Source organism: Acomys russatus, chromosome 13 (genome assembly GCF_903995435.1).
Source record: "Acomys russatus chromosome 13, mAcoRus1.1, whole genome shotgun sequence".
In the NCBI taxonomy this organism is placed as follows: domain Eukaryota; kingdom Metazoa; phylum Chordata; class Mammalia; order Rodentia; family Muridae; genus Acomys; species Acomys russatus.
This window is the reverse complement of record NC_067149.1, coordinates 57,314,504-57,331,417: the sequence shown is the minus strand read 5'-3', so window position 1 is coordinate 57,331,417 and position 16,914 is coordinate 57,314,504. Positions and strand designations below refer to the sequence as shown.

The window sequence follows — 16,914 nt, the reverse complement described above, 5'->3', positions numbered from 1 at the left end:
TCTGTCTCTGTCTCTGTCTCTCTCTCTCTCTCTGTGTGTGTGTGTTTTGAGTAAAGGTCTCACTGTATTCCAGGCTGGCCTGGAGTTCACTAGGTAGCTCAGGCTATCCTAAAACCTCAGCCTCCTATCTCAGCCTCCCTAGTGCTGGGATTTCCGGTGTGAAGCACCCTGCTGGGCTCCACTGGGTTTCTTGTGAGTATTTAAGGACAGGTGTGTATAAAGTGCATCGAGGCTGTCATGTGGGCATGATACATGGTTCCACTGTGCTGTACACAGGAGCTGGACATAATAACAAGGGAAGCATCACACTTGTGTTATGTTGCCATAGACTGGCTTTGTATGCTAACTTTTGTTTGTTAACAAACTGAAGCTCATTATTCACATAGAGTTCATTTGGCATGTTTCATAGTTCCGTGCTCTCAGTAGATATACAATGGCATGTCTCCATTACAGTAGCATACAGAATAATTTCACAGCTGAAAGGATTCTCTGTACTCCACCTATCCATGCCTCTTCCCGTTTTCCTAAGCCCTGATAGAGTTGGTTGTTGTTGTTGTTTTGTTTTGTTTTGTGTTCGAGACAGGGTTTCTCTGTGTTTCCCTGGACTCAGTTTGTAGACCAGGCTGGCCTGGAACTCACAGAGATCCACCTGCCTCTGCCTCTCTGATTGCTGGGATTATAGGTGTGTGCCACCTCTTCAAGCTCTTGATAGAATTTTTATGGTTTTAAGATTTTCTTTTTCTCCAAGACATGGTGGTGCACACCTTTAATTCCAGAATTCAGGAGGCAGAGGCAGGCAGATCTCTGTAAGTTTGAGGCCAGCCTGGTCTACATTCCTGAACAGCCAGGACTATGTAAAGAGTCCCTGTCTTTAAAAAAAAAAAATAATAATAATAAAAAGAAGGAATAAAATTTTCTTTTTTGGGCTGGAGAGATGGCTCAGTGGTTAAGAGCACTGTCTGCTCTTCCAGAAGTCCTGAGTTCAATTCCCAGCAACCACATGGTGGCTCACAACCATTTATAATGTGATCTGGTGCCCTCTTCTGGCATGTAACGTACATGCAGATAGAATACCCATACATAAAAAGAAATAAATATTTAAAAAGTTTTTCTTTTCCCTTTTCTTTTTATTTTATGTGTTTAGGTGTTTTGTCTTCATGTATGTCTGTGTACCACCTATGTGCACTTCCTGAGGAGGCCAGAAGAGGGTGTCAGATTCCCTGGGACCAGAATTACAGATAATTGTAAACCACCATGTAGATTCTAGTAGTAGAACCTGGTCCTCTGGAGTAGCCAACGCACTTAACCTCAAACCCATCTCTCCAGCTCTGGTATTTTTACCATCTCTCTGGCTTGGTTTTTCCAGAATATCAGGAGATGGATATTCAGAGTCAAGCCTGTTCAGACTGGCTTCTTTCACTTAGCAATATACAACTGAAGATTTTTTTTCCCCCTAGCTTTCTGTTGCTTGATAATTATTTCCTTCTTTTGCTGAACAACACTTAAATATATATAGTTGTGTCTCATTTATCCATTCACCTAAGAATGACACTTTGGTTGTTTCTAGCTGTGAGCAATTTTGAAGAATGCTACTATAAACATTCCCATGAAGATCTATGGTGTGTGTGTGTGTGTGTGTGTGTGTGTGTGTGTGTGTGTGTGTGTGTTGATTGGTCTACACATGAGCCTACAGGCCCTAAAGAGGTCAGAAGATGGTGTCAGATCCTCTTGGAGCTGAAGTTTGGCACCTCAGGGAAGGCAGTGTCTGCTCTTAGTAGCTCAGCCATTTCTCCAGCCCCTAGACACAGCTTTTAATGTACCTGGGAAAGCATGTGTAGGACAGTGCTGAATTGTATGGGGAGATAGCCTTTCAGCTTCGTAAGGCACAGCCACACTTCCTCCAGAGTGGCCATACCATTTTGCATTTCTACCAGCAGAGAATGGGATTCCCATTAGTTCACATCAGCATTTGGTGCTGCCTGGTTTTTGGATTTTTACTATTCTAATAGGTGTCAAGTGGTTGTTCCTCAGTGTTGATTGAAACTGTTCCTTGATGATACAATGTTGAGCGTTTCTAGCATGCTTATTTGTTGTCATATATATGTATACATTTATATTATTGGTGATATGACTGCTCAGATCTCTTGCCAATTTTTTGAGTTTTTTGGTTTTGTTTCTGTTTTTTGGGGGGATTATTTTTGTTTGTTTATTTTTTGGACAAGGTTCCCACTATGCAGCCCTGGGTGGCCTGGAACTCAATATATAGATTAGGCTGGCCTCACACTCACAGGGATCTAGATGCTGAGATTAAGGGTCTACATCACCATTCCTGGATTCTTTTTTTTTTTTTAGTTTTTCTATGATTGTTAATAGTTCTTGGTATATTTTGGGTGTCAGACCTTTAGCAGACAGGTGTTTTACACATATATTTTCTGTGGCTGGGCCGGCGACTGCTCAGTAGGTAAAGTGCTAGCCAGGCAAACTTGAGGACTGGAGTTTGGATCCCCAACCCACACAGATGCTGGGTAGGCTGGGCAGCCTTTGAAAGGTGGAAATGGGATCCTGGAGCAAACTGGCTGGAGAGGCGAGCTGTATCAGCAAGCTCTAGGTTTGGTTAAAAGATCCTGCCCCCAAAGAAGATGGAAGAGCTGTTAAGGAAGATGCTGAACATCAATGCCCCACAGGCATGTGTACCCCGCCCCACCCCCATACAAACATAGAGCAACAGGTTTTTTTTTTTTTTAATTGAGTAGAGCATCAGGGGCTGGAGTCATGGCTCTGTCCTTAAGACCTCTTGTTCTTGCAGAGGACCTGGGTTCAGTCCCAGCACCCACGTAGTGAGCTCACAACCATCCATAACTTGAGTTTCAGGGAGAGCCAGTGCTTTCTTCTGATCTCTGTGGGTACCATATATGCATGTGGCTCACATACATGCATGCATGCTAAACACTCAAACACATAAAATAAAATAAATATTAAATCAGCTTTTAAGGGATTGTACTTTTGCTGTTGTATCTAAAAATACATTATTTAATCAATCAGAGAACAGTCTCTTCTTCTATGCTACTGCCTGGAATTGTATAGATGTGTTTTACTTTTAGGGCTGTGATCCATTGGATTTCATTGTTGTGAACATTAAAATGTTTGTGTCCCCATTTATTTTTCACATGTGGCTGTCCAGTTGTTCCAACTCCGTTTTTTAAAGGTCTAGTTTATTTTTATTCGTATGTCTGTATGTAAGTATGCACATGTGTGCAAAGGTTAGACAAGGGTGTTGGGGCCCATGGAGCTGGATTTACAGGTGGCTGTGAGCCCTCTAATGTGGGTGCTGAGAACAGAATGCCAGTCTTCTGCAAGAACAGCAAATACTCCTTAGTACCAGGCTGTCTCTCTAGGCCCCCAAATTATATTTGCATTGCCTTTTGCACCTTTGCCAAAGATTAGTTGTCTGTATGTCTGTGTGTCACCTCCTGGACTACATCCCCTTCCATTGATATGTCTGTCTTATTTATTTTTTTTTTTTTTACAGTGCACAGTTTTGGTAACTATAACTTTCTAGTAGGCATTGAATCAGGAGTTGTTGCTCTGCCAACCTCCTCCTCCTCCTCCCCTTCCCTTCCTCCTCCCCTTTCTCCTCCCCCTTGTCCTCCTCTTCCTCCTTCTCCCTCTCCTCCTCTTTCTCCTCATCTTCCTCCTCCTCCCCCTCCTCCTCCCCCTCTTCCTCCTCCTCCCCCTCCTCCTTCTTCTCCTCCTTCTCCTGCCCCTCCTCCTTCTCTTCCTCCCGTTCCTCCTCCTTCTCTTCCTCTCCCTCCTCCTCTTCCTCTTCCCTCTCCCCTCCTTCTCCTCCTCTTCCTCCCCCTCATTTTCCTCCTCTCTTCCTCTCCCTCCTCCCTTCCCCTTTCTGCTCCTTCCCCTCCCCCTCCTCCCCCTCCTCCCCCCCCTCCCCCTCCTCCCCCTCCTCCCCCTCCTCCCCCTCCTCCCCCCTCCTCCCCCTCCTCCTCATCCTCTCTTCCTCCTTCACTCTCATGCTGACTCTCACAGGTCTCTTTGCATTCCTGTCTAATTGTTAGAATCATTTTGTTGTTATCCACAGAGTTACTACTGGGATTGAATGTATAGATGTCGTTGGGTCTCTCCTCCCCATTTAGTTTTGTTTGTTTTGAGACAGGGTCTTATATGCCTCAGACTGGTCTCTACCTGGCTATGTATTAGAGAGTGACCTTGAACTTCTGATCGCCCTGTGTTTTCCTCCTGAGTGCTGGGATTATAGGTGTATGTGACCAGGCCCTGTGTGTGTGGTTCTGGGAACCAAACCCAGTGCCCAGTGCCTGTTACATGAGCAGTACCAACTGAGTTAGAGCCGAAGCTTCTAAAAACGGTTGTGATAACATAACCGGCTTCCAATGGGCTTTGAGTATGCTGTGCAGGTGTTCTAACACTGCGCTGCGCCCTCGGCCCATCTCTGCATTTAGAGCATTTCTCTCAAGAAAGATCCTATGCTTCCTTAGATCATCAAGGGAGATCATGGTCAAGGAAAAGTTAAAGAAGTAGAAATTTGGAACTGGGGGGATGGGTTAGTGGGGAAGACATTTGCTGCTCAAATCTGAGGATCTGAGTTTGAGTCCCCAACACCCACATAAAAAGCCAGGCATACCATGCCTTCTTATAACCTCAGTGCTGGGTACTAGGGGAGGCGGGCCACTGTCAACAAGCCAGCCAGGTTCAGCAGAAACCCTGGCTCAAGGGAATAAGACAGAGAGTGCTAGATCAGGACACCCATATGCCCTTTGGCCTCTGCACACGCGTGTAGGGCATGCACGCTGTGTTGGTTACTTTTTGTTATCATTGCTGTGTTGCTAATTCCTGAAGGAAAGAGTATAATGACCAGAAAGGTATGACATGGCTGCAGAAAGAAGAGGAAGGAAGGAAGGAAGGAAGGAAGGAAGGAAGGAAGGAAGGAGCAGCAGCTGTTAGTTCTCTGGTCTGCCGTTAAGGTCCTAGGAACCTCTTATGTCATCATGTGGCGCCACTGACAGGTTTTGTTTTGTTTTGTTTTGTTCTAGAGAAAAAGCTGTCTGTACAACCTTCCTGACGTCTACTGAGATCCAAAGGGTCATCCTTAACCTCTAAAGAGAGACTGAGACTGAGCAGGAGTTCAGAATGTTCTTCAGGAGAGGGAGCTGGGCTTACACTTTGGTGTTGATTTGCCTCCTGATACCAAGGTTATCTGCTGGTCAGAACTGCCTCACGGAGAGTCTAGAGGGCGTTGTTATTGACATCCAGACTTCTCTTTCCAAAGGCATCAGAGGCAATGAGCCCACACATACAGCCACTCAGGAAGAGTGCATCGGTGCCTGCTGCTCTACACAGAACATAGCAGGTAGGTAACATGCCTGTGGTGGCCTGTGTGTTCTGTGACATGGTAGTTAGGTGTGGCTGGATAGCTTGCACCAGTGATTCTCAGTGGAGCAGAAAGACAAGTGACACTGGTGTCTACAAAGTGCATTCCACCATCCCTCCCCGGGGCTGTATTAAAGTTGCTGATACGTGTGTCCACACATTGCTTACATGGGTTCAGGGAGGAAACTCAGGTGGCCAGGCTCACATGAGCCATCTTTCCGGTCAGGAAGGGAAGTTATTGCATCCTATACATTCATGAGACACAGAAGAAAGCCTAGCTTCGTGGGTTTAAACCAACACATTTAAACAGTTCAGGCTTCAAGTCTGCAAGCTGGAAAGAGAATCCTTTAAGCAGAGATGGATGGTTCAGTTTTGCTCCTGACCCTGTCTGAATTCTCTACATGATCCAGTGTTAACTTTGTTGAATATGCCACACCTACGCTAACTGCTAAAGTTAGTACATGGGATAGGAAGGCCTCACCATCAAGGAGCAGGAAACAGCCCTGGGTGAGACACTGAGGCAGGTGACTGCTCTTGAACTTCTCTTTCTGTGATGCCGGGGCATAAGGAATGTACCTGTGGTCTTTGTCTCGGGTCCTTATTTCTTAGTGGTGCTGTAACTGTAGATGGAGCCCATGGCCTCATGTACATGCATGCTAAGTAAGTGCTCTCCCACTCAGTCTTTTCCCTTCCTCTCTTTTTACTTAAAAAGGAAAGACTTATTTTTATTTTATGTGTATGAGTATTTGCCTGGATGTGTATATGCACCATGTGCATGCAGTGCCAGGAGAGACCAGAAGAGGGCGCCAGATCCCCTGAAACTGTTGCCGGTGAAGTTGCCATTCGGGTGCTGGGACTCAAACCTGGGTCCTCTGTAAAAAGCAGCAAGTGCTCTAACCCCCTGAGACATCTCTCCATCCTCTCCCTTTTTATTTTTTAATTGAGACAGGGTCTTACAAAATTGTCAGGCTGCCTTTAAACCCATTCTGTAATCCAGCCAAGTCATGCGCCTATGATTCTCCCGTCTCAGCCTTCTGAGCAGCTGGAGTTACATGCAGGCTGTCTTGTGTTTTGGGGCACAGAGCTCCTAAACCCTTGGAATGTGTGAGTGACAGGAGCAAGACTCATGATCGTAAGTCCAGTTCAACTGTAACTCACTTATGCTACTTGAGACTACCTAACAGGCCCACAGACTCTTCTAGATGTCGCTGGTCATCAGAAAGAGCTTGGAACCTTCAGCCCTGTGCCCTGGTCTTCAGGGAGGGGTCCATTGAACCAAGAGGCCGATGACTGTAATTGATTATGCCTATGCAACAGAGCTGTCATATATAGGTCTCTTACAAGATGACGTTTGGGGAGCTTCCAGGTAAATGAGTGTATGTGTTTGTGTGGTAGGAAGGTAGCATGCCACAATTCCATGAGGACTGCAGCTTCTGCACTCTTGATCCTTCCAGACCTTTCCTTATGTTCCCTTTCATCCAACTGTTCATTTTTATCCTTTATATTTTATAGAGGGAAAGCCCGGGATTTGATAGTCAGCACATATGCAAAAAAAAAAAAAAAAAAAAAAAAAGTCTGTCATCTTACAATGTAATTGTAAATATAATTATTCCTTGAGTTCTATGAATTGTACTAGCAAAGTATCAAATGGGAGAGGCAGGGTTGTGGCAACCTCTGAATTTGTAGTTCAGTTAGAGTTCAGGTAACTTGAGACCTGCCACCTGCCGCTGGCTTCTGGGAGGATGGCAAGCTTGCAGGGCAGAATCTTTAAGCCTATGGGGGCTGGAGCTAACTGAAGCTGGTTAGATTCAGAAGTGGGGTGAAGTGAATTGAAGGATGCCCCATCTTGCCAGGGCTTTGGAGAACTGGTATGGGAAGAGACCCTACACTAGATGTCCATAGGAAGTAGCCGTTTGGTGACCTTAAACCAAACCATATGCTTTGTGATGCTGTGGTTTAGACAGCACAGTGGTTTAACGTAAATTCCCACTTGGTTTTTTTCTGTAAGCGCTGATGGAGAAGCCCCGATAGCTCAGGGGATAAAGTGCTGGTCTTACAAATGTTGAGATAAACATTTATGTGCCATAGAGGTGGGCATGGTGATGCATACCTGAAATCCTGGCCTTCTGGAGAATCGTGAATTCCATACCATGCTGGGTATCAGCCTGGAGGGATGCCTCTGGCACCACGGGCTCCTACAGATCTTTCCTCCCTTGGGTTGTTTGCAGCAGGTGTTTTGTCATAGTAATGGAAGAGGTGAAATAACATGGTGGGATCTTAGATGAAGTGGTAGGTCCATAAGACCCCCAGTCACGGGTGGAAGTTTGTGTCCTTTCTTTGATGTACACTTTCCTACAGTCTAGGACTGTTGTCAGATTATCAGAGTACTTTAAAACCATAGTTTTAACTGCTGAATAAATAAGGGGAAGGTTTAAAATCTGTAAGCTAAGATCCATGGGCAGCAAAGCTGCATGAGTGCTTTCACTGTAAAGTAGAAAACCCCCCAGGCCCTGGAATTGAGGACAAATGTCTGGTTCCTGATGTTGCCAACAAACACCCACACGTCCAGCATTCGCTCCTCACAGATAATCCTTCTATTTCCCATAAATTGTTGGTTTGTTTCCGAGACAGCATTTTTGCTGTATAGACTAGACTGTACTTGAGCTTGTGATGATCCTCCTGCCTCGGCCCCTTGAGTGCTGAGATCACAGGCTGTGCAGCTATCTATGCCCAGTTTTTGTTTGGTGCTGGGTAATATATAGCTCAAGTTAGCCTCAAGCTCATGTAGCCATGGATGACCCTGAACTCCTGACCTTCCTGCCTTGGCTTCCTAAGCACTGAGATTACTGACCCGTCCCACCTGCCCAGCTAGGGGTCTCCTTTTCCCACCTTTCCGTTCTTTCCGTATCCAGGTTCCCACTCTAAGGGCAATGTCACCCATAGTCAATACTGGTCTTCCTTATGGAGTTAATCCTTTCTGAAAAGACACACGCAGGGGTGTGCTTCACTGACTCCTGTGTGCGTCTCAGACCTATCAAATTGACAGTGATATTAACCTTCACCAGTGTTCCTGCAGCATCACACTGTCAGAAGAGGAAACTAGGGTTGTCTTGGGTTGAGTAATGGAGGAAAGAAATAGAGCTACCTCTCTTTCTCAGCCATAGAGTTTGGTGTTTTCATATAGGATCTCTTATAGCCCAGGCTGGCCTCAAACTCACTATGTATCTGAGCATGGCTTTGAACTCGTTTCTCCAGCCTCTACCTCCTGAGTGCTGAGGTTATCGGCCTGTATTTTTGTATTTTGTTGTTATTTTTCAGATTTATTTTTATTTTATGTGTGTGGGTGGTTTGCCTGCATATCTGTTTGTTTATCGTGTGTGTGCATGGTACCTGAGGAAGCCAGAAGAGGACATCAGATCCCCTAGAATTGGACTTACAGATAATTGGGAGTGTCATGTAGATGCTAGGATCCAAACCCCTGGCCCCTAAAGGATATTTTAACAAATAGAAGAGTTATCCCTGGAGAACTAAATGTTCTGCTAACAATTGGTTTGGGGAAATAAGAGATGGCTCAGAGGCTAAGAGCACTGGCTGCTCTTCCAAAGGACCCAGCCCCCACATCATGCTCACAACCACCTGTCACTCCAGTTCTAGAAGATCTGATGCCCTCTTCCGGCTTCCACAAGCACTATATGCACACAGTACACAGATACACATGCCGGCCAAATACCCATATGCATAAAATTGATAATGAAATTTTAAATTGAAAAAAAGGTTTTTCCAAGATTACCTTAACTCAGGTTTAGAAACCCAAGCCATGTCTTTTGAGATTGCTTTATATTGCTAACCTAAGGGAACCGATCTGAGTCAGCAAAGAAGGAAAGTGACCAAGGAACTCTGAGTAAAGCCACTCCAGCGTGCCCCACTGAGCAAAGTTCTCTTAGGAAGTCGTACTTACAAGCCTTTCGTTGCAGGGGACAAACCGTGTAATTTGATGATCTTCGATACCCGGAAGACAGCCGGGCAGCCCAACTGCTACCTGTTTTTCTGTCCCAGTGAGGATGCCTGTCCACTGAAGCCAGCAAAGGGCCTTGTGAGCTACAGACTCATCAGAGGTAATGAAGGCATTGTTCTCTTCCCTTTGTGACTGGATTATTTAAAGCACTGGCCTCTGTGAAAGACTTCCTATAAAAGCCTAAGTGCCAAAGGATTCATAAATATTTTGTGATTGGAAATTCATTAAACCAAAATATATTTTCCTATAATCGCATCTGGCAGTATTTTTATTTTGTTTTTACCTTCATATTATTGGAAGTACACAGGTCTGTTATGAAAGCTTTTCTTTTAAAAGAAGACGGTCTCCTTTGTAGCCCAGGCTAGCCCACAAGAGAACTGTTGACTATTAGCATTTCCTATGCCTTAGCACACTTTTATACCCCAGGGATGAGGTGCTGGACATGAAAAGCACAGTTCCTATCTCTGAAGCTGGCTTTGGGGGGACAGAGATGACAACCATTCCAGAAGAATGTAGCGGAGTCACAGGTGATGTCCAGAGTTGAGAGGATCCAATAGAATAATCGCCAAGGGGACCCCTAGACTGAGATCTGAAAAGCCAGGGGCCAGATGGGAGAAGATGAGGGAGCTCTTCCAGGACCATGATCCTTAGGCAGAATGGAGCTGGAATGCTTGAAGACCAAATGTTCATTCTGAACCTCAGAGGCGTAGCAAGTTGTGCATAGGATGTGATGTGGAGGAAGGGAGCCCAGATCACAGATGCATTTGTCATCCAGGAGAAGTAGGTTTTATTGCAGGTGTGCAAGGGAAGTTTTTAGGTAGGCATGTACCATGGTGCATTTTTAAAAAATCAATATTATTGTGTGCACTATTATGTACACACTATTATGTGTGCACATGCCATGGCAGGCATGGAGGTCTCAGGTTGCCAGGCTTATGCATAAGTGCCTCCACCTTCCAAGCCAACTCTCTTGCCCAAATGATTTGTTTCGCTTTTGGTTTTTTTGCAAGACAGGCTCTCCTCCCACTACAGTGTTGGCTGACCTGAAACTTGCTATGTAATCTAGCCTGGTCTTGAACTCACAGAGGTCTGCCTACCTGTGTCTCCAGAGTGCTGGGAATACAGCTGTGTGTGCTTCCACGGTGCCTTTAAGGAGACTTCTCAAAGCTCACAGGTGGCTCTTTTTGGACCCACCCGAGGCCACAGGAAAGGGAAAATGGCAAACCTGGTTTGTGGGAAGTGAGATGTAGGAAGAACGTGGTCCAGGCAGACGATACAGGGGATGGAAGGAGGTAATATTGATAGGACTGGTTGGTGGCCAGGCAAATAGACACAAGGAGGCTGAGTCCAGATGAATGGACATCTAGATGGGTGGGGCCACATTTGTGACCTGGGAGATTTCGAGGAGAGCAGTTTAGAGTCAGAGGGTAGAATTGAATGAAGGGTTCTCTCTCGCCTGTCAAGGTGCTTTGTGGGATGAACTACTTGAGGCACCTGGGTGTTGACTGTTTCTTCTTCAGAAGAAATGTGCCAGACATTTCCTTAAACGGGTGCAAAAAGCACAGGTCATTTGAATGATCTGCTATAATAAATTAATAACTGGAGATTAATTTTTCTAATTTCCGTAACACTTCTGTGGAGTTGTTGCTTTTATACTGTCTAAAAGAAGAAATACAAGATAAAGATGCTGACCAGTGGAGACAAGAGGAAAGCAGAGTGGGCCTACGTAAGAACATTGTAAGGAGGAGTAAGAGGGTGGAGGAACGGGAGTTGACCTGTTCTGGTGGCAGCCACCAGGGGGCATCATGAGCACAGGTTGAAGGACATTCCCTGGCAGTGACACCAGATCCTGGACACATGGCAGAGGACTGTTTATTCCTACAGGATGTATACAAGTTATGTTCTTAATTCTATTTATAAATCTACTTGCATTTATGGGTTGAGTTATTCCATTGATCATAAATTATCCTGTTACTGAAATGTAAATATCTGTTTGGCAGTTTGTTTCTGAAGGAACTTTTATTTCCTGTAGCTGACTAATATTTACAGACTGACACTTTAAAAGATGGCAGTAGACTCTGCTCAGCCTATAAAAGCATTGCAGCTTAGCATTCATCTGTTTTTAATAGTTTTGAAATATATTTTTTCTACCAAGCACTGTAAGAATGGGAGAATTCAGAAATCCAATAAATTGGATTGTTTATTTATTTATTTTGTTGTTGTTGTTTTAACTCAGTGAAATCCCTTGAAAAATGAAACTCTAAAGGAGAGGCTACGGCCCAGGGCTGTTTCCCAGCTCCCTCTGTGGCTTCTGTCCACAGAGGAAGCCCCGCCCAGTGTGAGCTGCAGTGGACGAGGTGAGAGGAGCAGGTGTGGAGGATTCTGTGTGGGTCCAGGCTCTTTGCCAACACATGTACCTTATCAAGTGGGCCCAGCGTTTGATTGTCCTAATAGCTGAGCCCACGTGTTTAAGAAGGCCAGCAGTTGTTTTGGTCATTCTTGTCAGTGGACACATCTAACTTATAATACCATACAGACTGCATGTCAGTTAGTCTTGCTTTTTTTTCTCTCTCTTTCCCTTGCCCTCTCTTTACCTTAGAATATTATTTAATTTTTTTTATTACATCACATATTTATTTATTATTTATTTAGAGGAGCTGTACTCACCAGAGTGATAGTGCAGAGGTGAGGACAACTTGTGGGAGCTGGTTGTCCCCGACCGTGTCTGCCATGTAGGTCCAGGGGTCTGAACTCAGGCTTCTCAGGCCAGGCTTGGCAGCCCTGTTGAGCCATCTAACTGACATTTTTTTTTTAAACTTTAAAATGAAACATGCTGAGGTGTATTTGTTTTGTGTATGATTGTGGGTATCTGCCCTGGGGCCTTATGCATACTATAGGCTACACTCCCAGCCTCTGAGTCGTCATTTTTATTGAATACCTTATGATACAGATAATATGCCATGACATCACCTGTAGTAATATATATTTATATATAATAAGACATTTCATTATATATAAAAGATATAATAAAACTAATTAAGAAAGGAGAGAGAGAGAGAAGGATCTGTCTGTGCTGTCAGAGGAAAGAGGAAGCTCAAGTCTCCAGATTGTGGGGAGGGGGGATAAAAGGTTTTGATACAGGGTCTCATGTAAGTCAGGCTGGCCTTGAACTCACTACCTGAAGATGACTGTAAACTCTTAACCCTTCTACTTCCCAAGTGCTGGGATTACAGGCATCAGCACACACCCAGCTCCCACTTCTGTGTCAGAGCACAGTAGCTTAGAGCATGTGTCGGCCAGCTTTTCTGTCTAGCGTCAAATAAATAGTAGCTAGGTTTTGGAGGCCTGGGTGTGAAGCACTCTGGCCATATGCAACCAGTTAAATCTGTTCATCATGGACCATATGGTATATGTAAATAAGTTATCATGCTGGACAGTCAAGTAGAACTTGATAGAAGACCGTATACATTCAAATAGTATTCGACCTTCCCAGGTCAAACATCCCTTTGGTTATTTTTCAGCCATTTAAAAATGTAAACTTCATTCACAGCTTGCAAGCCACACAAAGGTAGGTGGCCAGCTGGATCTGGCCATTGAGGTTAAACCCTGTCCCAGATTAATTAGGTGACTGGTTTGTTTGTTTGTTTTGTTTTAAAGATTTATTTATTTATTAAGTGTTTTACCTACATGTATACTTGCACACCAGTAGAGGGCACCAGATCTCATTATAGATGGTTGTAAACCACCATGTGGTTACTGGGAATTGAACTCAGGACCTTTGGAAGAACAGGCAGTGTTCTTAACCTCTGAGCCATCTCTCCAGCCCCTAGGTGACTGGTTTAAAGGCTCTTTAGTAGTAGTCTGATGGGATGATACCTTCCTGCCTGTAATGCGAGAAGGGTGGAGGCAGGAGGATCGGGAGTTCAAGGTGAGCATTAACTACATATGAGATTCAAGAGTAGCCTGAGCCATGTGAGACTATCTCCAAAAACTGAAATAGGGCCAGCAAGACGTCCCAGTGGGCGAAAGAGCTTGCTGATGGACTTGATGACCTGAGTTTGGTCCCCAGGAGCCACGTAGTGGAAGGAGAGAGCAGGCTTCTTCTACACATCGTCCTCTGACCTCCTCACACACATGCTGGGTCCTCCCCCACCCTAACAAATAAATATTTAAACTGTAAAATAAATAAGAGCGAGCCATGGGAAGATGTGGGGATTGGTGAGCAGCCAGTGAGCTCACACCTCTGCAGTTGCCTCTGAATCTGTCAGGAGACATGAGAGGTCTTCGTCAGAAACCAACAGGAAGAAAGAGAGAGAGGAGGCTGCGCCTCTGTGCTTCCTGCATTTCTTACTGTTTTGTTTTCTGTCCTGTTTTTCTTTTCTTTTTTTTATAGACCCCCAGGTGGGTATCATGTACTGCCCGCCGGCCCCCCCCCCACCGTAGCCTTGACCCCTCTATGTAGCAGAGGATAGCCCTTAACATCTGATCCTCCTACCTCCACCTCCAGGGTGCTGGGATTTGCATGTGTGTGTTCCACAGTGCCCGGTTTGTGTGATGCTGGGGGTGGAGCCCAGGGCTTTATGCCTGTGGGCAAGTGCATTTCCAACCGAGCTACACTCCCAGCCCCGGCCTGCCGTTCTAATACTTTCAAAAGTAGCAGAGTTAATATTGAGCAATCAAGTTATCTTTCACTGCACTTGATTGCCTTAACAAGCTTTTCCAGTTTGAACTGTGATAAGCAGCTGTGTGTGGCTCAGAGCAAAACCCCGAATATTCAGCTAAATCCTGACCCTAGCAGCTGGTCTGAATGGCCCTACTCTTCCTATCCAGTGTGGGCATTATAATTGCAGACATCTTGCTCATAACCGAGGGCAGTTGCTCTATTAATTCCAAGCTTTGAAAGTTCAAATCAAGTCTCACAGAGAGCCTCCCTCTTCTGATAACACTCTAGAACCACCCACCCTCGACTTTATTTGGAAAATGTTACCTGCCTTGCCCTGTTTCTTCGGCTTGGTGTTCTTCAAGGAGTCCAGAGCCTCCAAGGCCACCCCTCCCCCTATCTGTCAAACCCTTGTCGCTGTTAACAGCCTGTCACTAGGATCCTGCTTCCCCCGACTTCTCATTTCCCCAAGGCTTCACTCATGCTTTCTCACCTGTCCCGTGCTCAGACTGGAACATCTGTCTCCATGGTAACCTGTCACACTGGCAGTTGGCACATCTACAGGAATGCCTGGCTCACACCAGCATTTTCCCTGACAGTCACTGTCCTACTTAAGCTCCCTGCCCTGCCTCAGCCCTCAGCTGTCCTCAGCTCCCTAAACCTCTTCTTGCCTTCCATGTGGTGCTTCTCTCAGCCTCCTTGCTGCACCCACCTATTCCCCAGTCAGCTGGAGGCACCCCCACCCCACTTACTCTTCTCTACCGTTCCAACAGGCTACAAGTAAGCCATACCATGAGGTAGAGAGACACTGTTGGGATCTTTAGCCACTTGTACTTTTTATTTTATACATGCTTTTGGTGAGATATCAAGTATCTGAGGCTGGGGTGTAGCTCAGTGGTACAGTGCACACTTAGTGTGTACAGGATGGCCCTGTGTTCATTTTCCAGCATGTATACACAAGTGTGCACACACATGCACTTGTGCTTGCATGTGTGTATGGGCATGTGAGTGCACATGCATGTGCGTACACACACACACACAGAGAGAGAGAGAGAGAGAGAGAGAGAGAGAGAGAGAGAGAGAGAGAGAGATTAGTTGTCAGTCAGTATATCTTAGTTTGCTTTCTATTTCTATGATAAAACACTGGTAAAGAGCAATTTGGGGAGGAAGGGGTTAATTTGGCTTATATATACCCTGATCGTGATCCATCATTGAGGGAAGCCAAAGCAGGAACCTGGAGGCAGGAGCTGATGCAGTTGTCTTGGAGGAAAGCTGCTTACTGGTTTGCCTTCCAAGGCTGGCACAGCCTGTGTTTTCATTCAACCCAGGACCACCTGCCCTGGGGTGGTACCTGGGGTGGGTCTGCCCACATCAATCATTAACCTAGAAAATGCCTTGATGGACTTGTCTACAGGCCAATTTGACGGAGGCATTTGTTCAGTTGAGGTGCCCTCTTCCCAGATGACTCTGGTTTCTGTAAACCGATAAAACAACAACAACAAATAATACTTAAGCCAGCACATGCATCAAGCACCAATAGTTTGAGGGCATAGGAAACACTTTTGTTTTATATGTACCTTACCATGGACATTTTAACTCTCCTTTTCGTTTCCTTAAATTTTCAGATTTTCCATCGACCAGAGCTAGTTCACTGCTCCAAAAGTTAACACAAGAAGAGTCCCTGGTACGTGGCCATACGTCATCAGCAGTCACTCCCAGGGTCCCTCCGGCAACAGGTTACCCAAAACCCACTGACCTGTTTTGGAGAGGTGTGTCTTCTCAGATGCCCACAGCCTCAGTTCACTCTCAGAAACTCGTCAAGATGGATGAAGCAACCACACAGCTTCCTGTTTATAAAGAAAAAAGCCATTCCCCTGGTCCACAGCTTTCCTCAGAACTCCCTGAAAATGGGACTGCGTCATCCACCACCATAGCTGTGGCTTCCCTCCACAATGTCTCTGCGACTCTGAAGCCTGCACTTCTGTTGCCCAGAGTGTCACTGACACCTGTGACCTTGCAGCAGAAGGTGGCCACCTATACAGCTCCGCCTATAACCATTGTGACCTCAAAGCCCCCAGCAGCCCCCGTGTCTGCAAGTTTTACAGACGTGGCTACACACCAGGCAGCTTTGACTACCGCCTTCCGGGCACGCACAGACACACAAGGAGCCTTAGACACCGTGGCCTTTCGAGGAGGCTCCAAGCTCACTTCAGACACAGAGCGTGGGGAGAGTTCTGCTGTCCTTCCTTTGCCAACCTCAGGGTCTTCTGCCACCAACAAGACTGCTTCCTGGGAGAATGGGAGGGTCAGTGTAGGCAGCGCATCACTGAGCAGGGTTCCAAAACACCAGCATGGCCTCTCATTTGAGAAATGGCTTCTCATTGGGACCCTCCTCTTTGGTGTTCTGTTCCTAGTAATAGGCCTCGTCCTCCTGGGTAGGATGCTGGTGGAATCCCTCCGCAGGAAACGCTATTCAAGACTTGATTACTTGATCAATGGGATCTATGTCGATATCTAAAGATAAATTAGGCAGCTCTTAGTTTGTGTAAAAACTCGTTGCCAAATGCACCTTCTGCCCAGCCCACTCAGCAGGAACTATATCTTGAAAAATGTTCCCATTATGTTTCTTCCTTTTCCTCTTCCTCCTCCTCTTCCTCCTCTTCCTCCTCCTCCTCTTCCTTCTGAAACAAGCTCAGGTAGCCCAGGCTGGTCTTGAACTCCTAATCTTCCTGTCTTTCCTCTGCCTCCTGAGTTCAGGGATTGCAGATTTTCACTATCAGGTCTGGATTTGTTTGTTTGTTTGTTTGTTTGTTTGAGGCAGGTAATGGTCCTGGATATC

General features: G+C 45.7%; 1 protein-coding gene across 1 annotated transcript; it reads left to right on the top strand.

Moving 5' to 3' along the window:
* The first annotated feature begins 5,145 nt into the window (after window positions 1-5,145).
* On the top strand, window positions 5,146-16,701 carry Mansc1 (MANSC domain containing 1). Its single transcript, XM_051155466.1, has 3 exons — window positions 5,146-5,380; window positions 9,375-9,515; window positions 15,701-16,701. The coding sequence occupies exons 1-3, from the start codon at window positions 5,161-5,163 to the stop codon at window positions 16,591-16,593; spliced, it is 1,254 nt and encodes a 417-aa protein (XP_051011423.1). The 5' UTR covers window positions 5,146-5,160; the 3' UTR covers window positions 16,594-16,701.
* Window positions 16,702-16,914: the final 213 nt, after the last annotated feature.

Excerpts from the sequence above, each read along its gene's own strand:
- Mansc1 (XM_051155466.1), top strand. The coding sequence starts at position 5,161 with ATGTTCTTCAGGAGAGGGAGCTGGGCTTACACTTTGGTGTTGATTTGC. Across the intron at positions 5,381-9,374 it reads CTCTACACAGAACATAGCAG|GGGACAAACCGTGTAATTTG; the intron begins GTAGGTAACATG and ends CTTTCGTTGCAG. Across the intron at positions 9,516-15,700 it reads GAGCTACAGACTCATCAGAG|ATTTTCCATCGACCAGAGCT; the intron begins GTAATGAAGGCA and ends TTAAATTTTCAG.